The 22,340-nt window shown below is 34.4% G+C and overlaps 1 protein-coding gene across 1 annotated transcript; it reads left to right on the top strand.

Moving 5' to 3' along the window:
- The first annotated feature begins 9,143 nt into the window (after positions 1-9,143).
- LOC128673151 (neuropeptide Y receptor type 2-like) lies at positions 9,144-22,113 on the top strand. The gene is made up of 3 exons (XM_053750798.1): positions 9,144-9,304; positions 15,767-17,201; positions 18,448-22,113. The coding sequence occupies exon 2, from the start codon at positions 15,864-15,866 to the stop codon at positions 17,184-17,186; it is 1,323 nt and encodes a 440-aa protein (XP_053606773.1). The 5' UTR covers positions 9,144-9,304; positions 15,767-15,863; the 3' UTR covers positions 17,187-17,201; positions 18,448-22,113.
- Positions 22,114-22,340: the final 227 nt, after the last annotated feature.

The following is a 22,340-nucleotide window of genomic DNA, read 5'->3' as shown; positions in this document are numbered from 1 at the left end:
AATTTTGTCGTTAACTTTAACTACGCAACGTTGACTAGTGGAACCCACCCAAAGTCTACTGCCGACTTATAAAATGCAGGTGAAGAAAAAGCGGTGCAACAAACTTCACCGAAGTCTTTTCTCCAAAGACGTCAATTAACAAATGTTGGTCTTATATTTTGCATCGTTCATTGAGTCTCGGGGCATACTACCTACTTGCTAAAACATTTTCATTGTAAGTTAATAAACTGAATGATTAAATGTTAGCAATGACGAAATCGAAACAATATTGCTCTTTTGCATATGTATATTGTTTGATCGTGACAGCAATCCACACAATGCTATTAAAGCAACATTTTGTTATGCAAACTTTTTTTGCAATTTGTTTTGTTTGTTTTGCAAACGGTTGTTTTTATGCAATTTTCCTCGTCACTAACTTTTTTTATTACTGATTGCACTGTAGTTCAAAATAAAAAGGGTGCAGAAATATATACGAGTACTACAAATATAGATATCGATTAGTAGAGAAGAAAAAAAAGAAATTTTCTACACTTATTATTTAATAATAATATTATAATAATATTAATACTGAATAGCTTTTACCCGCAGTCAATTCCCTTAAGGGAAATGTTCTCCTCCGTGGAAGGTTGATTGAGTAGTTAAAGTGTGAAGAGGTAATAAACAAAGGAACAAACGTACTTTCGCATTTTTAACATTAGGTGAGAAAAGTAACATGACTTGGGTTCACTTTAATTTATTATAGTGATCCTTGATATACTTTGGCTTGGGTACTTTATTTGTTTACCCCCAAAACTGGTTATTACTTTGTCACCCAAGTTTTAACTCTCAGTCAGAGGAAAGTTCGGGAAATATTTACTGTTCTGTGTTCGTGGAAATATTCCTGAGTAGAGTTATTCTTAACTTGGGCAAAAGGTGAAACTTGGCCACAAATTTGATTTGGTCAGATTTGAGGTTAGAGTTCTGTGGATGTTTGGCTTCCAGTCAAATATTATGTTCGGGAAATTTGCGGGGGAAAATTTAAAGATTCTGAATATTTTTACTGAATTGAGTTCGAGGACCGGCCCAAAAAAATATTATGTTTTTGGGAAGATGAAATTCAGATATACGTGTAAAATTGGCTGTGACTCAGAACTTTGCAGAACTTTTGCGATTTCTTCCAACTCTCAAGTGGTAAAATGAACGCAAACATCATATAAGTACCTATTTATGTCGAAATTGTTTTTGTCATATCTGCCTCAACTGCTTCAGGCCTCCAAGTGGCCACTGCAGCTTTTACACGCCTGTGACATCAGAGACTTTGCGGTCTTGGATCTTTTGTTTGCTACAGTACCAGGTTATTGCACAGCTTCTCCTACCATTCACACCGCAACGCAGCAAGCACTGCTGAAATAGATAAGAATGAGGCATGATGATGATCTTTATAACATCGTCGAGATAGAAAAAGACATGATAAGGACAAATACCGAACATTTACTTTACTTTTGAAATACCATGTTTTAATTAAAAAACTTGTATTGAAAATCTTTTTAGTATTTCGCCAGCGTCTGGACATTATTCAAGTTCGATTCATCCGTTAAATCCACAAAGAAAATCCCTTCACCTGGAAGGTGGATAAGCCCTTTGAACCAGAAACCCTTGTCATTCGGCACGTGATGCGGCTGTCACGTCTTAACGGAATCTTCGGTGTCCAATATTTCAATTTGCCTCGTCTACATTTTCGCCCATTGCGTGCAAACATAAATTTTGTGACCGCTACCTACGTGAAACTTGGATCTTGTCGTCTGGATATTAGGAAAAGGGTTTCAATTCTACGTTTGTAATTGATACCTGTTATTGTGTGTTGTCCAATCAATGTATATTATATTTTGAGGCTGATGCGGTTTGATTTTCGAATTGTAGTATAATATGTTCCAAAAATATTATTTTTTATTCTTATTCGCGCTTCGAGGAAGTTATTGGGCGCTTTAAAACGGGTGCGCTTCGAGGAATACCGCTTCGTTCTAATTTGTGTTCAATTAATCAGAACAAAATCGTAATATTATTGATTAAATAGGTATAATTTAATTTTTTGTTATTGTTCATTTGTGTGTTGTTGTTCACACCTCTTCACGCTTTAACTACTCTCAAGATAAGAAGCGATGGTGGTGTAATGGTTAAGACCTGCGGCCTGTGGATCGAAAGGTCCCAGGTTCGAATCCTACTCGTGCCACATGAGTTTGTACACAAATCTGACTCATATATAGTAGTTTTCATCGACCACCACTTGCTTCCGGTGAAGGAAAACATTGTGAGGAAACTTGCACACTGGTTGATTATTATTAATTTATGTGTGAAATGGAGAAGGCAATGGCCTACCACTCCATTAACAATGCCAAGAAAGTTGTTGTGTGTGTTTCATTCCACGTAATGACCATGACCCTCAGCCATGAGGAATACAACTATTAAGAGAGAGATAAGTGCGCGGGAAGGACATTCATGTCGGAAAAAATACTGTTCCCGTGGGATATTTACACGACTGGAGCCGCGGGCAAAATATATGTATAAATTCAAATATAATAATGCCCGAAGTTGGTGAAATTATTGTGATGCACAACATGTATTTTGAGATGACACATCATATATTCTGAGAAAATATGCTTACATTCTAAATGAGAACGTACAGTCAAGCATCTCAAACCCTGGAACCCTATACGAAGACAATAGCGGCTATGCAATGATAATGGTTAGCTTTATGTGCTGTTGACTGTACATACAATTACAGAGTGCGTACGTCTAAGATGCTATCAGCGACCCTTGTCTCGCGACTTGACATTTGACAAGTTAGCAATTTACCCCATCGCCGCTTATTATATTCGGGTTGCTCGTATAGCCCTTACCACGATCTTAATTCACTTCTTCTCCTAATCATTTTTAAACACCGACAGAAGTAGGGGAGTTATATAAGTTTGATGTATCTGTATGTCTGTCCATGGCATCGTTCAGCCAAGCGGCTGAACCAAACCCTTTTTTTTATTTGAAAGAGGATTTAATAAAATGTGCGTTCAACCGTTTTGAAACTGTCAGCTCATTTCCAGCAGATGAAATAATGCCAGCGACTTCTGACTCGGGAGTTTCTTAGATTTTTAATTCAGTTTTTTTACTAAATATAGATATGATGATTATGTTATATATAGATATATGTTATTTTTGTCCTGCGCGCTGACGTCGCGTCGTTTCGACAAAATGGCGTTTTTCAGTGCAGGATAAGGTTGTGAAACGTTTGAAAAATTGACTGGCGCAATCGAGCCTATATTATCGAAATAGGTGAAAAAATTTATTTACAAAAATCAGTTTGGTAGTTATCGCGTGTGTACAGACATACACTACAGTGGGACTTCTTTTTATTACATGTAAGGATGACCACATGGTAGGTGCGGTTAAGATCGTATGAGCCGGGCAGTCACGAATTCTGGAAAGTGGCCATTAATTATCTATCTCTTGGGACCAGTTTACGGGTCCGAACAAACAATATGTTACTTTGTTAATAGGATACATAACATATTAAATCGCCTTAGCTTATTAAGTACACGCTTCGTAGATAAAGACTATTCTCTATGCCCCTTTCCACTGTAATGTGAAATTAAATTTTAAATATTGGATGAAATATATATCATTTATTCAAAATTTACATATAGCTAAATCTACTGCGTTTCGAAGCGCAAATGAAGAAGAAGTGGCGCAAGGAACTTATCCGTAGTCTTTTCTTCAATTGTACTTATACTAATTCCCGATCCGATACGACATTGGAACCTTCAAGAAACAAGTCTACGACATCTTGAAAGGCTGTCAATAAAAACAATTTTTCTCTAACAACTTTCGCGTTTGAGCTAGCAAAAACTGGTCAAGTGCAAATTTTTCTAGCGCGCCGAGGGTTCCGTCTAAGTAAAATAAACAAACGGTTCCAATGTGTGTTTCAAGTAACATCAAATATTTCAGTAATACAGATACTCGAAATTGCGAGACGTCTAGTCTAGACAGTATCAGTGTGGATTCTCTTTAATCCCAAAGGACTTTAGTCACTCAATAACTGCGAAGTAAATCACAAGTATGGTAACGTACCATATTTTTCTATCTCTGTTTATCTATATATATATACATATATTAGGTTATTACGTAGTGCTCAGATAAGAAAGGAATTTTCAAAATTCGACCCCTAAAAGGGTAAAAATTGGGGTAAAGTTTGAAGTTTGTATAAAAAATAACGAAAATCTTTACTGATCCACTTGAAACTTGGCATAAATGCTATGCAACAAAAATTATGAAACCAGTGTTTCAGGATTTCTTAAAATTTTACCTTTAAGGTAGTTAAATGAGGGCGAAACGAATAATCCCATTCAACATTTCATCAACTAAAGATATGAGTAGACAGCACAGCGGTAAACACCATTGAATTCACGTTGTTACTATGTTGATGGTTCGAATTCTGAACTTCAATTATTTTGAATTAAATCTGATTATCTATAGGGTGATTTCTGTGAAAATTTTATTATGGTTTCATCCGAGCGAAGCTGGGACGGGCTGCTAGTATATATATGTGCTATATCTCTCTCATCCACGCGTGCTCCCAGTTTTATTCAGCACGGTGTTGCCTCACACCGAAGCTAGCGTAAAAACTAAACCTTAAAAAACTTTTTAGAAGATTTTATTGTGATTTCACAACCGTCTCTCTGACGTCAATCCTCCTTTGGAATGCTATTATTGTTTATCGTGAGTGGAGCTACGTGAATAAATAAGAAAATTAGAATGAGACCATTATTGAAGGAGGGATCCTTCACTCAATCATTGGCGCTGTCGTGAAATATAATTTGGAATATGCGATTACAGACAGACACAGAGACAGAGACAGATAGATATAATAGATAGAATAAAAGCTTGTAAATAAATCGATTATTGGTTACACGTGTGAGATTAGTTTGGGACCTCATATGCGAGCGAGGGTATGATTTCAATCAATCATGTTGATGATTGGCTGTTGAACGATTTAAACGTTCCTATTGCTGGGGTCACGCTGGGGCACTGGGGACGTTTAAATGCCTTACGGATGGATAAGGAGTAAGGAGTATAATGATTTACAAGCTTTTATTTAGTTTGGCTTCATCCGTAATTGAGGAATTATGGATGGAGTTATGGAAATAATTTAAAAGCATCAGCACAATTAATTTTTTCATTTAAATATTATTCTCACTGGCAGCTCTGGCCTCTAGCTATGCAAATCTCAGCAATCTGAGTATGCAGATTTTTCCAGCTTTCCCTAAAGACTTTTGCAGTGGTGACGTATTTTTCTAATGAGTTTGTTAAATAGTGTGCTGTGTTTAGCACTCGAGTATTTACGAAAGTTTGATTTGAGTAGTTTATTTGTGGCGTGTGGTTCCGCCCTAGAACTCCACTCTGTGTGCTCCCATGGATGTCGTACGAGGCGAGTAAGGGACACACAACCTAGACAGCTGATTAACAATAGCATTCCCAAGGAGCGTTGACGTCAGGCAGGCGGGCGGTTGTAAAATCACAGCCGAATTTTAAAATATTTAAGGGTTTTTTGACGCTGATTCCTCGCTTCACGGCTTCACAACCCAGAATGTAACCGGGTAACGCATGCAGAGATGAGAGAAAGAAAGACTTGAATAGTGTAATATTTATTTTGAAAGAAAGACTTGAATAGTGTAATTCTATTCATCTATTCCATTTTAATTCCCCCTGTTTGAAAATTTATAAAAATGTTGTAGGTGGCTATCTATGGCTACAATATTTTGTTTTATTACAATCAGAAGAGGTTACAAAGTCACCAACCATTCAAATATGCCGGGCCGAATTCGATTTCCAGTTACGTAAATTACGGAAATAGCACCCCGAATTGGCTCGTACGATATCGGATATATCCAACGGCCATTGCACGGTCTACCGTGTCCTTTATATGTTGAAATATACGCGTTTTATAACCTTTGAACTTTGCTCTTTAAATGACGTCTTTTTTTACAGATGAGAAATAATATATCAATGAAAATTCACTTGTAAAAGATGTTCAAATAGTGCTCGTTTCATAGATAAGGATGTCGAATGGAATGCTTGTGTGTTCCCACTAGCATCCGTGGCTGTGATGTCGCGAAAAAAGGCCTGGCCTGGTCTCACCTGGGTGATAGATTCTAATGAGAACATAAGACGAGAAAATGTCCGAAATTAAATGAGTCTCCACACAAAATTCTAATTTTAAGTATATTCTTTTTTTATCCGTGCAGTGGAATAAACCTAGTACATAAGTATCATCATGAGGCACACTTATCGCATACATTACGTCAAGCAAAGCATAATTATGCGTTCCGAGCCACGCAATTGTGTTGTGTACGCGACTGTATGCAAATGTGCACTTTGAGCCTCTCTAGCTGCGGGAAACGGGTCGCAAAACATTTAGCTGGTATGTCTTTTTAGTAGTAAAAAGCCGTAAAGAGGGATTCTATTTCTGTTTACATTTGCATCATTTAATATTGTTTTTGATTTTCTGGTTCAGGGCCGAACTCGACAAGTGCTCTGCTATTCTGCTATGCTATGCTAACCACAGGTAGGGATTATAAATCAACAGTAACTATATTGATCAAGTATACATCATATCAATTTAGTTATGTCAATGTAGAAAGTATGTTCAGTTTCTCTTTTTCATTCGTTGACGTTTGACGACCTTGGTGGCGCAGTGGTAAAGTGCTTGCCTCTGAACTGAGAGGTCCTGGGTTCGATGCCCGTTCGGGTCATGATGGAAAATGATCTTTTTCTGATTGGCCCGAGTCTTGGATCTTTATCTATATGTATTTGGTATAAAATATAGTATCGTTGAGTCAGTATCCCATAACACAAGTCTCGAACTTACTTTAAGGCTAGCCCAATCTGTGTGATTTGTCCTAACATATTTATTTATATTTATTTACTGCCGTATATCTAATATATTCAGCTGACGTGACTGCAATATACAATAGCAGAACCCAGGTGATACAATGTAGTAAAAAAGGTAATATCGGGTGGGAAGTCGTTTGCCACGATATCCGGACAATATCCTCCACGAAGTGCCGTAACGCGGGTACTGTGTCGATACTGGGAGAACTTCGATAAAATAACATAATAGATAAGTTTTTTAACCCCCGACGACAGACAGAGGGGAGTTATAAGTTTAACGTATCTGTGTATCTGTATGTCCATGAATGTGAACCGATTCGTTCGTCAACAGATTCGTTTAGAGAAAAGTTTACTATAAATCTCAACTAACCAAGCGGTTAGTTGAGATTTATAATATTTTTTTTGATAATAAACATAATACATTTTAAATAATATTTTAACGTGCATGATTGTGAATATAAGCAAATAATAAACTCAGTTTTACGCGTACATAGTCGTTGTAAGTGCCTAATTAATTTTATCAATCATCTTTGTAATACTTTCATTAATTTATCATTACTATGTAATCATATTTATCATTACTATGTAATCATATTTATCATTACTATGTAATCATATTTATCATTACTATGTATTCATATCTCTTTCTCTCGTTCAATCTTGTTTAAGATAATTTACTTTTTCTATTTTAATCCCGAAATCCATCCCAGTTATACGTAGAGGAGTCGGAGCGTGCTTTGAGCTCGTTTGTGTTTTGTCTCTTTCTGCCAATTTCAAATATTATAGTCACATAATTTGGCTTGAAGTGTGCGTTAGCTCTGAATGGCGGGGCACACTTCTATGGAAACTTCTTGTTCAAGATGAATAAAGCCGAGAAAAACTTTTTGGGTAACATAATTACCAATACATTACATAATATTACATGTGTAAGATAGTTAATACTTTATTATGTTACTATTTGTTATTATGAAAGAAAAAATAAAAACAAGTTTCAAATGGAAACTTTGAAACGGTTGAAAATGCCGAAACGTGAGAGGTTCAATTGCGATGCAGGTGATGTTAGCGTATTTGGGGGTCAATAACCTTATTTCAATATTTCACACGTCTCGCTTCGAGCACTGAGAACATTATGTATCTACGTATGTAGAAGTGATAAAAGCTTTTAGGGGACCAGTTTGCAAACTCGGATTTCCTTAACGGCCGAAAGGTATTTACGTGTTAAATAGTTTATCGCGATATCCATTCAGTTTGCTTGTCAACTCCAGGTTTCCGGAAACAATGATTGTTAATGGAAGTCTTTACATCAATAGCCTTCGATAGAATCTACTTCATTGTGACGCGACAGCCGGATTTAGCTGCAATTTTTCATGGATAAGATTAATGAGTTTTCTTCGAAGGCAGAATTTTAACATGACAAAGGTTTGAAGGTTTGTTGAGTATTTCTTGGTTTAAAAGTTTCTTTAATCTAGACTTCTTTAGAAAATTGAAAGGAAATTACACTGTCAGTATCTACTGATAACAACCTACGTATCTACGTAGGTTACATCAAGAATTCATATATATATATATATATAAATAAGGATTCACTATATATATATATATAGTGAATATATATTTTTTCACGAAGATTTATACAGCATTAAATGTCCGACGCCTCTCGGGAATAAATTGTCTACATAACAGTGAAAACTGTATTGCGTCGTAAGCTTTCTTAGCTTAGTCTTAGCTTAGAAATAGATGGCGACGTTTTTATAATATGTAGTGATAAATGACATTATTTATTGTATAGTAATTGGATAATTATAGAGTTTACACAGAGTGGCATACTCTGTAAATACTCAGTTATTGCAAAAAGTATTATTGATTTCAGAGAGAGAGAAAAAAGTAGTGGACAAAGCAGTTACAGACAGGTGTTGAAAGAAGAAGAACTACCTATCAAGCATTGAGAAAACGACGTCAATTGTGAATAAAATTATAATTACTAATTAGAAAAAATAAAACAAAAAAGATACAAACAAATTAACATTCCAATTCGAATGAAAAATGTCGTTTTCAGTAGAGAAATCACAGTCATGAGAACGTGTAAGAATGTCGACCCTGTCGCGACAAAAACGGGGCAAACCCTAAAAATTTCCGATATAGCGCGGTGAGTCGGAAATTCAGACGAATAATTGCCTGCCATCCCTTGTCCGGTCCAAGGCGCATGCGCGGAACCACTTTGCGCATGTCACACAGCTCAAACACCTCGCGTTCTGGCCAAAAACAAAATATTTTTTTCAAAGTGAATTTTACAAATTCTACATTAGAATTAGCTTTTTCTTTTTTGTGTCATGCAAACGTCACATGTTATGCCGCCGTTTTCGCCACGATCTTCACTTCGTTTTTTGTAAGTATCAAACTCCCAAAATCTTTTGTGTGTAACATTTAATAACCTAAAAATGTTATATGTCGGTTGTTTTAATTGATTTTAATGTACAGTTAATTGTTTTAAATCATATTAGGATGTATTCTATATATATATATATTGGGTTAATAGGGGTAGAAATTACAAAATTAGCTTTATATAAATATCACACGTGCCTGTAAAGGTCATTTTCACTACACAGATACATAGCTAATACCTACAGATGTTCGTAACCGGGTATCCATATTTTATGTCAGAACATGCAATAAGCAGATTTTATATGTTCTAAGTAATTAGTTGAAGTTATGTATTTCGTAGTGTAAATCTTGAAATATTTAGGGCTGACATATTTAGGTTGTCTAAACTTGCATAAAATAGGTAGGTACTATTGAACATGTCTTCATGAGAAAATAAAATTGCGTAGATTTTTGTCCACGCTAAATTTTTATGGTTATAGCAGTCATTTTAAAGCCATAAACAGCATTTCTCATAGGAATACGATCAGTGGGCCATAAAATATGAACCCAATGAAGTGTGAACCTTGTTACGTTGGCGTAGAATTGAAAATAGTGTTGCGAATCTTTATTGACCCGCCATTGTGATCAGATTGGCATGACATCAGCTGATGATATGACTTACATTCAGTTAGCGATAGGTATAATAATCCTCGCGTGTTACCGGTTGTATTTGGGGCAGTGACACTGCCAAGCCCAGGTAAAAATAAATCTAAAACCCTCTTCAGGAGTGCTATTGTTGTCAGTCAGCTGCCATGGCTGACTTATTTGCTTCTTACAACATCCACGATGTGGAGATTATTTATTCTAGGGCGCATATATTTACACACTAATCAACTATATTTCCAGTATGTTTTCATGTTTTTGTAACACAAGCTGTTATATAACGTGTCACAAATTTACCATTATAAGTGCTTTTCCATGTTATTAACAGAAAATAGGACTTCTTAATGAGAATTGAAGTAAGTTAATTAATATTTAGTTTACCTATTAGATTAGAAGTTAATGATTCAAATCAGCCGTCAGTGCTATAATTAGTTTCCATATTAAAAAAAAAATTTAACTCAACATTGTTTAGTTCTCAGTATTAGTTACTACGATCTAGATTTCTACACGAGTAGAACCTTTTATGTACAATATCAAAGAATGCTTGGTTCTTTAGCTCAGAAACTTACCATCGATCTGAGGTATTCCTCAAAGAGCACCCGTTTTGAAGTGCACCTTCAGCAACAGCTAAAAGGTGCGCTACGGGGAATATCTCACTGAACTAGGGATAACCTGTATCTCGTGTCGAGTGGTGGGAAGAATCGCGGAAAAGCCGATATAGATAATATTAAGTAATATTTTTTCCCTCTCACAAAAAGAAGTAATAGATACATTCAATTGCAATGTGTTGGTATTATTAAAAAATATATTCTACTACTGGCGGTCCCGGTTTCGCTCGGGTAAACTATAATAAATGATACCTACACATAAAATTTCCTTTTGAATCAATCTATCTATTGAAAAGCATGCATCAAAATCCGTTGCGTAGAAGATTTAAGCATATACAGGGAAAGAACGACAGCGGGAAGCGACTTTATTTTATTATAAGTTATGGTATAAGTTCGTACAATCTTACTTTTGTATGCATGGCAGAGTCTGTGTGAAAACTATGTTCAATTTGCTTTGCTAGTTAAACCACAGTTAAACACAGTTTAGGAGTACGTCCCAGTGGAGTTAAGGGTTTAGTGAGAACGTGTTTAGGCGGTTTAATGTAGGTATTAGTGTAATAGCTTCAGACAATATGTTAATAGATAGATTAATCTATTTAACTCCTACTTAAACTTTATGCTGTTACTAGCTGCGCCCCGGGGCTTCTTTCCCGTGGGAATTTCGGGATAAAAGTACCTTATGTGTATACCTATTGCAGATTATATTCTATCCGTGTATCAAATTTCATAACAATCTGTCCAGTAGATTTTCCGTGAAAGAGTAACAAACATACATCCTCACAAACTTACGCATTTATAACATTAGTAGGATAGGTGCGTTGTTAGTGATCCGTCTTCTAAATATATAAATACGTGATATTCGACGTATAAGTGTATGTATTCGGAATGTATTGACCTATTTAAATTCTATTAATTTCATTATTTAATGTATCACTATTATAATGATTTTATTCTACCAACATTTTTTATTAATTTTTTTATATTTAATAATTATTGTTTTGCAAAAGTGTTTAACAAATTTGACATTGTATTAATTCTAATCCTAGTTTTTACTTTGTAATTTTATGTTGACTAATATAAAGGTGTTTTGGATTTATAATAATAATAATAATAATAAGTTTTTATTCAGACTTCACAATCCATTTTGTTAGTATTCCATTTGACTTAACCTAATGTTAGTAAAAATAATTGTTATAAATAATAAATAACATTGATCACTGTTGTACTATCCCATGTGAGACAGCACAACAGCGATTAACATACGTGCAGTCCAGTCTGCTGGCCACCATCATTAGGATGCTGTTGGGGCTGGCCCGCACCCTCCGTACCAGGGATGCACACCTTTTACGCATCGTTGCATAAAAACAGTCAACCCGAGCTTCCGTGAACATCCCTGAAGCACTACAGAATTTAGGCAACCCCATCAGCACCCTAAACGCGTTGTTAAACTGGACTCGTAGGGCATTGTAGGTTTTCTTAGTATATTATGTCTGTCTATGTATAAATAAAAACTGATGGCATTTCCGATTTATCTTTAGCCTTCAAGTGATCTAAATGTCTCGCATTTCTTGTCACGTCAATAGAATCAATATAGTCATCGAATTATTAACTCGACATCGGATCGAATCAGGCGGCAGAAATTTAATCTAATTTAGGAATAAAAGCTTTTATTCGCGCAATACTCGAAATGCAACTAGAAAGGCGGCGGTATTAGTGTGTGCAATTAGCAAACGTCACTCAACCTTGCGTATTTCAAGTTCTTCTTCAGCCGTATAGCGTCGAAGCCCAAGCTCCGCATTCATAATTTCTTCTTAACAATTCCGTATGCTCTTTTTATTATATCCTCAGTCATTTCAGCATAAAATATACTATGTATAAGTACATTATCCTTATGCCATTACTCATCAAAAGCTCATTAGTATACTCATTACTATCCTTAGATATATTAAAAAGAAGTTGCCCTGTTGCGTCTGTTTCTGTGTGTACGCGAAAAACTCAATAACGAATGTGCTTGTCACTGAGGGCCCACTTCTTGAAATTCTATTAAATGGACATATTTTTGTACTGTTTTCATCAATATATAGTGTGATTCGTAAGTATTTAGGTGTAATCGAGCGTATAGCATGGACCGGTCACCAGTAATATGAGGACACAACTATAATCGAATTGAAATAACTACAGTCGTTGTTTGGATAAAATGGCATATTTTTCTTTGTTCTACGCGGGTTAAAGATAACGTCATAGCTTGAGTGGTGCAACCCAGTCTTAATTCTCAGAAGAACAGTCTATTCTAGTATCTGTATCTATATTGAGTCAACAAAGTCCAACAAACAAATAGTTCCGCAGCCACAATACATATTGACGGCAACATTTCCAAAAGCATATTTATTGATACGTGGCACATTACATATACATGATTTACTGGCAAATACCAAATAGTTCGTAAGAATTCGATGGGATGGAAACTTCGAATATAATGTCTATTGTCGTTGACCCTCAGGCTGTTCAAAAATGTTCACTCATGGCTACAGGCTATGTGTGTAAGTAAGGCTTTGTGTGCGCGAAGTCCATATATCGTCTCGCCGGTTCCGCCATCCGATAAAAAGATTTATATATTAAAAGGCAAAATGTATATGTCTGTCACGGCAAAATATCAATGATTAAGTAAGATAGCGGATCCTGGGCTTCGACGCTGTATATTCTAGGGCTCTTTGCTCAAATGAGAGAGAGAGAGAACCAACGGAAAATAAGCGGCATTTTGCCATCACGTGTGATAAGCTGGCACCTCGCCAGTTTTAGCGCAGAATCTGTCGTCATACATATGCAAATTTGGGAGTTGATTTCGTTTTAATTTGAATATCGGAGGTGTTTGTTTGCCGAGTGGCGCTCGAATAGATCAATCTGTTTTAAAATATACTTGATGCTCGACATTTTGTTCATGATTTAATTCTCTATACATATTGCTTTATCACCAACTTACTATGCACGCGTGACATTCGTATTTTCCTTAGAGGTGGAGTTTCACATAATGCAGTAATTTTTACATAGGTTCCGCTGTGTCTGCGTCCTGTTGTAAAGAAGTATTTTTGTTTGAATTTACATATAAGCATTATACAACTTACCTACATAAAAATATACACTTTATTTATAAATCAACATTCAACAATTATTCTAAGGATCAAATGGGTGCTCTGTGAGTCATGGCCATAGTTGTTTCTCATAGTTGTTTCAGTTTAACAAATTAGTTCCTAAGTCTAGTAATGGCGATTAATGGATGGTCTTCATATTGATTGTATTTTAACACTGATCATATTTTATAACTGTTGGGCAAAATTGATACGGCTTTGTCAAGTTTATTCTAGGATTATAAAGTTACTAGGTAGTAATTGCAATTATTATTGGAAATAGGTGTCTTTTTTTTCTAAAATTTTATATACATGCAGAACGGCGGACTTATCCTAGAGATATAGAGATCTCTAGGATATAAGATAGATCTTATATTAATTTTAATTTATGTACTTTTATTGTGCAATAAAGTTATTATGAACAAACTATGAGAGGCAATAAATGAGATTGAGACGATTTTATACATTTTGACATTTAAAAGGCTAAAGCCTACAGGACTCCGTAATAATGGGTAATACGAAGCATGCCTAAATTTCTTATTAAATTAAAGAGTATTTGAATAGAATTTATATTTATTCATATTAAAGTAAGGACAAAATTAAATGAGGTACTTTATAAGGGTTTTATAGAGGATCATGCGTGGAATCCATTTGGATAGAAACGGTCTAATTAGACCGCAAAATGGATAATAATAAATCGAATCACGTCCCTTTTTGTATATGTATTTACATTTTAATTTTGGAACGACAAAAAAATTAAATAAATATTGCACGAAAAGAGAACATCGGATATAGGTAAGTAGATTAAAAATTAAACATAAGATTTATTTTTACGGAGATTGGAGTAAATGTTGAAATACCATATACTTTTGGGTACTTTTTGTCCTTATTGAATATATACAACATAAGCTTGATAAAATCGAAGTATAAACTTAGTAAGAAGTCAAACAATTTGTTTACTAGCGTATTCACTAAATTCCAGAGCCTGATAAAAGTTTCTGAAAATATTTAAGCATGTTGCTTCCTTTAAAAAAAATTGTTACCTTCATTTTTACCGGTTGAAAGTATTTACAAAGTATATCTTTCTCTCATTCGGCTTGTGATTTTACAACCGGCCACCTGCCTGACGTCAATCATCCTTGGTAATGCTATTGATGCCGCTGCCAATGTGATTATTTTGTCCGACTCCATTGTTTTGACGTACGTCGACGGACAACGCAGATTTTGTATGCAACGACTTTTACCACTACCTACCGATATATTATGACAAGTACTTGTATACACACTAGTGAACTTCAATTGTCAACCAGTGTCCTCACGATGTTTTCCTTCATCGTCACAAGTAGTGATCAATGAAAACTACCTACTATACAAGAGATTATAATAAAAATCTGAGGTTTTCAAACTCATGTGGCAAGAATAGGATTCGAACCTGGGACCTTTCGATTACCGGCTGTTTTAACCACTTGACCATCAACGTTTCAAACTGCACTATATGTGAAGGAAACATCGAAAGATAATCTCTCAATTCAATAAACATATTTTGTCTACTCCAACGGCGTTATTGGAAGTTTCCATTCTAATCAGAAAACTATTTATGTAAAACTACATATAACTAGTTAGTTACACGTAGTTTTTTTTTATTACGTTTTCTTTTTAATACTCTATATGAAGTTGTCCATATATCGAACAGCTATTTTAGGAGAACAAGGACATTGTCAGTATTGGGAAAGTAATTTCACCACGAAAATGATTTTCTTGTACGAAAATGTTTTTCTTGTACTTGGAATTATAAATTAGAAATACTATAAATAAAGTATAACTTCAGTCCCAACTTTACCAAGAGAAACAGTAATATTTTCAAAGTTTTAGAAAAGTACCTAAATTACTAATACGACTAAGGAATGATTTGTTCTCTTCGACTGAGTTTTGTTTTCACAGTCTGACAGTGTTTCTTTAGGTCGAGTTGTTTATTACTGCCACAATCCGTGTCGTTCCAGCTGTTTTCCCGCCAAACAAGACTCGCCCAAACATCTAACCGCGAACTTTCCGACGAAACATAAACATTAACAATACAATCCTTTGTTACAGGTTTGGACGATAAATTCCATCGACTCAGCTCGTAAAACTGTCATTTTAAAACCAAGAATAAACTGTTATCTTTTTACCGGACTACCTTGAGGGAATAATGAACAATTCCGTACTGAATTTCAGCGCAAGCAACGTATCGGACCAACTCCGTAATGGCACAGACAATCGGTTTACAGTCCACCTCACTGGCTTTGAAAACATTATCGACAACAAATGCGTGCAAGCAATATTCTGCGTCATTTATACAACCATCTTCGTATTGGGATTGTCGGGAAACATTCTTGTCTGCTTCGTCGTCATTAGAAACAAGGCAATGCAAACTGTCACCAACTTATTCATTAGCAATTTAGCTCTTTCCGACATCCTACTTTGCATATTTGCCGTCCCTTTCACCCCTCTTTACTCCTTCCGCGGAGTTTGGAGTTGGGGATCTCTCTTATGTCACATAATGCCTTTCGCACAAGGGTGCAGCGTATACATATCCACTTTGACACTTATGTCTATAGCTATCGATAGGTTCTTTGTAATAATATACCCATTTCGCCCGAGGATGAAAATAGAGACTTGTATCACAGTTATTATAATGATATGGACTTTTTCTATCACGGTGACAATGCCGTATGCAATATTCATGACTTATTACGACTTAGATATTGGGAGGTTCTGCGAAGAGACGTGGCCGACTGAGGAATTGAGGCGAATATTCGGCTCTGTGACGTCGGTGATGCAATTTGTGCTACCGTTCATAGTGATTGCTTTCTGTTACACCTGTGTTAGCTTGAAACTGAATGACAGGGCCAAAGCTAAGGCTGCCAGTAAAAATTCTAGAAAAGATGAGCTGGAGAAAAATAGGAAACGCCGAACGAATCAAATGTTGATTGCTATGGTCACGATTTTTGGTCTGTCGTGGCTCCCTTTGAACGTTATCAATCTATGCAACGACTACTACATCTACGCAATACATTTGAAATATTACTTCCTAATTTTCTTCATTGGGCACGTGATCGCGATGTCGTCTACGTGTTACAACCCTTTTATTTACGCGTGGATGAATGAGAATTTCAGGAAAGAGTTTAAGCAGTTGATTCCATGTATAGATACTACTGCTCAATTGAGGGGGAATATTCAGTTGGAGCAGTTGGGCGTAGGTCAGTCTGAGAAGACGTTTAATGGGAACACCACGACGGACAGTTACTTAGGGTCGAGCAGTCAGAGAGGGACTTCCTTTAGGCACAAGAGGAAGCCGAGTGCTGCTGGTGATGTAGAGAAAAGTGGCGTGGAGTTGAATGAGGATCTGTTGACGGTGGATGTGAAGCATTGCCATATTTCCACGAGCTATAATCTGAGGAGGGAGTCCGTCAAGCTGAGACTGATCAACGAGGAATCATTCGACGGGACTCCGACGCAGACTCAATTCTAACAGTTGATATCGCGGGTAAGGAATATAGATGTATTGTTTATTTGTCCAATATTCATGACAATAAATAAATAGGGACAAATCGCGCAGATTGAGTTAGTCCTATAATAAGTTGTCTGTGTGATTTGTACTAATATATTTATTTATTTCCTTAATATATTTATATTTAAGTTCGAGACTGTATTATGGACTCAGGTGAATTTTTGAAATCACAATAACTTGATTAATTTTAATTAAGTAAGAGTGGGTTGTACGTCATATTTGAGGTTGATTTTAGTTAAAATGACGCAGACGTTTAGACAAAATGATGTACTGTCCTTTTTTCTGCGCACGTTAAAGTTAATGTCAAAGCTGACGGTGCAAGCCACCCTTAAAGTTGAAACAAATTAATTCATATAATACATAATTCTTACACTTTAAAATTAAATTTATATTTAGAGTTACGTTCATTAGGAGAACCTAGTTGGCTTACATCTGACACGTTTTCAGAACTAATTAACTTTTACCCTTAGTTATAACTTTAACTTACCAACACTGTTACAAATTAACGAGAATATAAAACTACTACGTATAAGAAGATGGCTATTTAAATTAGTTGGCTATTAATATACATACTTTTGATTCCTTCATACGGGGAGGATGTGGCTTGAATTTTTATTTAAATTCATCATTATTATGACAAATGATTGCAAAACTTACGAATAAAGCGAAAACATAAAGAAAACAAATCAATGATTTCATTCGAAGGTAAAAAGTGTAAATATTTTTATTCTACATATAGATCGTGGTCGTACACACTTTAATGTATTTTAAATGAATAATTTCACCTGATTTATTTTGGAATGAAATTTGGTGCGTCATTTCTATTTTATCGTTATTTTGTGACCGCATTATGAATTCTGCGCATTTTCATTCTAACAAAAATATGTGATAAGAGCGGCGTGCCAATTATGTACACATATTATGGTACACGAGAGACGTACCTTTTTTGATGTAGTTCGAAATTGGAGACACTACGTGTTTATGTGTGCGTCTTTATGCATGTTACATATTTTCTAGTAGTTTTAACGTTGTCTAATATTCAAAGTATTTTTGCAATAAAATAAAAAAAAATCCCTTCTGCCATGATGGGGAATAAAATGAGTTTCCAACGCGTTTCTTTTAACTGTGCTAGTAGGTAGTTTGTAGCTGTAAGAACATAATCAAAAATTTTTCGTGTCAAACCTTCTTCTTCTTATAACAATATACGTGTATTTGTCCACAGGTGCGGCGCTGGAGACGTTCCCATATATGAGAGTCATAGATATTCTAAAGAATGCCCAATATTTTTGGATAGACTTTATTTTTTACTCAAATTGTCTATAGTCTATACTATGCACATCAAACGACTACTGAACTAAAATACGCTTAATATTACTAACCTTTAGATAAGACTTAAGTCCATTAATTGACCTCAGAGCACAATTTTCAATTTTTTTACTACATAGTCCTGTAAATTATAGGTAGAAAGGTTAAGCCGATTTATATTTCTACCCTATTTCTTGTTACTCAGAATCTTACGTGAAACAATCTTCGATTTCAATCTTCAAGAAGTAGTTTATTGATCCTTTTCTATAAAAAATGTGTTATAAGTATAGTTATAAGTATTTAAGTTAAAAATAACTAACTAAATTAATCACAACATTTTTGTGTCAGGAGCGATAGATTTTTTTATTACGTTCTAATTGCTAAAATAGTAGACTTATTTTAATTATTGCTACTAATTTTTTGAAAGTTCATACAATATAAATTATTTAATTACATTATTATATTGAAATGTCCGCGAAAAAGTAAATGGTCGACACCAATACATATGTCATGATCATGAGTAGAAAATATAAAATTAACTTTCGTAGAATATAGCTTGCTACGAACTCCTTTGTAGCTAGCTTCGTGAAGACGCTACGAACTATATTAAAATGCTTGGCGCGGTATGATTTGCTTTTTTAAATTTTATTTGTTTTTATTTTGTAATATTAAGTAAGAAAATATATTAGTTATTAAAAGTAACAATATTTAAACAGGATACTTGTTAGATCTGTAATATTGTAGATCATAACATTGACAAAAATGTTTTTATGAATTATAGTTTAATTTTCTTTTACGATTAAAATAATCGAAAGGAACTTATGAAATTAAATTGTTATTGTCGTGATTAATAATAACGTTACACAGGTGTGTGGTGTGGTGTGTTGTGTCATTTTTTCCCACTTTTGTTTTTATTGTGACCTAATATAGACGTAAAGTTTCAATAGTTTTGCGTAGGTTTGTGTGTTGTTGACTGTACTATATGAATTTCTGGAAGTAATAATAAAAACGATAACAATGGTAAACAGGGATAAAATCCATAAGACGATTAGAAAAAATGACAAATATTTGAGATGAAAAATGTATGACAAAATCTACCAAAAAGTATTTTTTGTTAGTTTACCAAAAATTACTTTTATATAGTTTGTAATTTTTATGAAGTCGATGAGATGAAGATCGTAGAATTAGTCTTTCTGTATAACTGGTATGGTAAAATGGTAAAAAAGGTTGTTTAGCTGTTTTATTGTAACTAATTGTATACAAATTGTATTGGGTTAAAACACAAAGATAATAAATTAATTTACATATTTGAAATAACTATGGTAGTAAATATAATATAAGAGTGGTTAGGCGGTAAGTACAGGGACGGAACACAAAAACTATGTTTTTTTCTATTCCGTTAGGACATATATGATATGGGCCCTTATATAAATTCTGTGTACACACCATAGTCCAGTCGGCCAAACATTAAACTCAACCTAATCAAAAACAGGGCTGGGCGATTGGCACCGTGGCTAAATTTCTTTCCGTCCCAATCGTCTAACGACCCAAATATAAACAGTTATGCTATATTAAATTATATTTATGTATTATCTATATATACATATAATTATATATTAATATTTGTTATGTGGTTTGATTATGTAAGTTTATTTTAGCACCGTACGATTTTTCTATTTGTTACTTTGTTTTTCATAGAACAACAAAGTTTCATAAACAAAAAAAAAATTAAATGTCTATTTGAGATATTAATAATTCCAATAAAAGAAGTGTTAGTGTGTGATTAGTTGTGTAAAATTAGTGCCCAAGAGATGAATTGCAGATATTAAAATTCATTAGGTAATATTCACATAATTATACTATAGTGTAATTGTATCCCTTATCGACATTTCCGAGTGCCTGTGATTTGGTAAAGAATTTGTATATTATGAAGTGTCAAAATATTAATGTGAGTCAATGTAAGCAATACGTTTAAATTAGTTATAAATAAATTTAAGTGTATGGTTAGAGGTTTTGAATTTAGCTAGCGATAAGTCACATATGTATGAAAGGACGTGTTTTAAATACATAGATGAGTTACAGCGACCATATTTTGGATAATAAAACACGTTGTTTAGAACGTATACAACTCTAATGAAACGTGCAATTTTATTTTTTATTCAAATGCGACCTCTTTTATATGCTAATTGCTATCCACAAATGTATTGTCCACAAATGTTTTTTTATGTTATTACATTTTTCTACTTTGTGAATGCAAAATATCATTATTACTACATAGTATAAGCCAACATCGCTTCCCGCTGTCAGTTCCTATACATGCTTAGATCTTGAAAACTACGCAACGGATTTTGATGCGGCTTTTTTAATAGACGAGTGAATGTTAAAAATTGTGTACCTTGCGTAGGTTAAAGTTAACGTCAAAGTTGACTGGAGCAACCAACGACGAATTCAAGACGAATCCTCTAATTCTGACTAAAGGAACATTTAGAGATTTTGCATATTAGCTGGTGAATCTGCGAAGTTGCACTTTAAGGATGAAGCTGTAACATTTTCTTTGTAGGAATTCCCAATAGAAGTCGTTATTTGATATTGAATGTATTAGATACTTGTCTTAAATCTAAAGTGTGATCGATTGTGTAGATATGTGTCTGTGATTTGCACAAAATTAGTAAATTATTCTTTTTTGGAAAAGAAGATGAAACATCGACAAAATCAGTCTTAAAATGATGTTATACCGGGGTAATAAAATATGAAAATACAATTGGATCATACGAAGTGGTATCTTACCTCATTGGGTAATGGATTTAAAAAAATATATCGTCAATGTAATAAACAATAACCTCCTTCCGAATACCCATTTTATTTAGAAGTGATACAATATGAATTCCAAACATTATATGAAGTATCTACCCAAGGCACCGTATTTTACCACATCGTATAAATATAGTATAAAGATAGTTTTTGCACCTTATATGTGATATGTTTTATTCACTCTTAAAAGTATGAAATCTGAAGATATTAAATCAAGTTTTGGTTAAATTGAGATATTCTGTTTTGCGCACTGCAATTTAAAATACCGTCGTTCAAAATTGAGTTGAGTTCTAATCAAGGAATACTAAAAATGCGAAAGTTTGTGAGGATGTATGTGTGTGTGTATGTTTATTACTCTTTCACGCAAAATCTACTGGACCGATTGTTTCGAAATTTGGTACATGGGTAGAATATTACCTAGAATAACACATAGGGTACTTTTTATCTCGAAATTCCCACGGGAAGCTCCGAAGCGCAGGTAGTAATTACAATATATTCTTTCTAAAGCGCGTTGAGCTAAGAAGAGGTATGGTCTATTTGGTTTGTCGAATTTATAATGAAGGAACTTCTATTATAATTAGTAGTATTCGAATCGGTGCGCAAAACGGCATATCTCCATAATATAATCTAATTTATGATGCAAGAGGGTTGTAATTTTTAAAATGTGGAAATCGATTTTTAAAGAAATTCTTGATAAGCAATACAAAATTATGAGCTGTTTTGAACAATGGATGAGTCCTTTTGTTTTATGATTAAATATATATTCAAATTTTATTTGTGTTTTATTCTTATATACCTACCTCCAGTACTGTAGTTTACTGATTCTATATGATTCAATATATAAATTCAGGCAGTATTTAAAAACACAATCAAAAGACATGATTAAATAAAGAACAAAAAACACAAGAAATATAATAAAATGAAACACAGTAAAACATAATTAGCACCCTCTTGTCCAAAAATTGGTTACAGATGGAATTTATTTTATTTCGTTGTTTG

The sequence above is a fragment of the Plodia interpunctella genome, chromosome 10, assembly GCF_027563975.2.
Source record: "Plodia interpunctella isolate USDA-ARS_2022_Savannah chromosome 10, ilPloInte3.2, whole genome shotgun sequence".
Lineage (NCBI taxonomy): Eukaryota > Metazoa > Arthropoda > Insecta > Lepidoptera > Pyralidae > Plodia > Plodia interpunctella.
The sequence above is the reverse complement of the archived record's forward strand: the minus strand, read 5'-3'. Positions and strand labels throughout refer to the sequence as shown.

Bases quoted from the DNA above. Each gene is read 5' to 3' on its own strand.
- LOC128673151 (XM_053750798.1), top strand. From the start codon at position 15,864: ATGAACAATTCCGTACTGAATTTCAGCGCAAGCAACGTATCGGACCAA.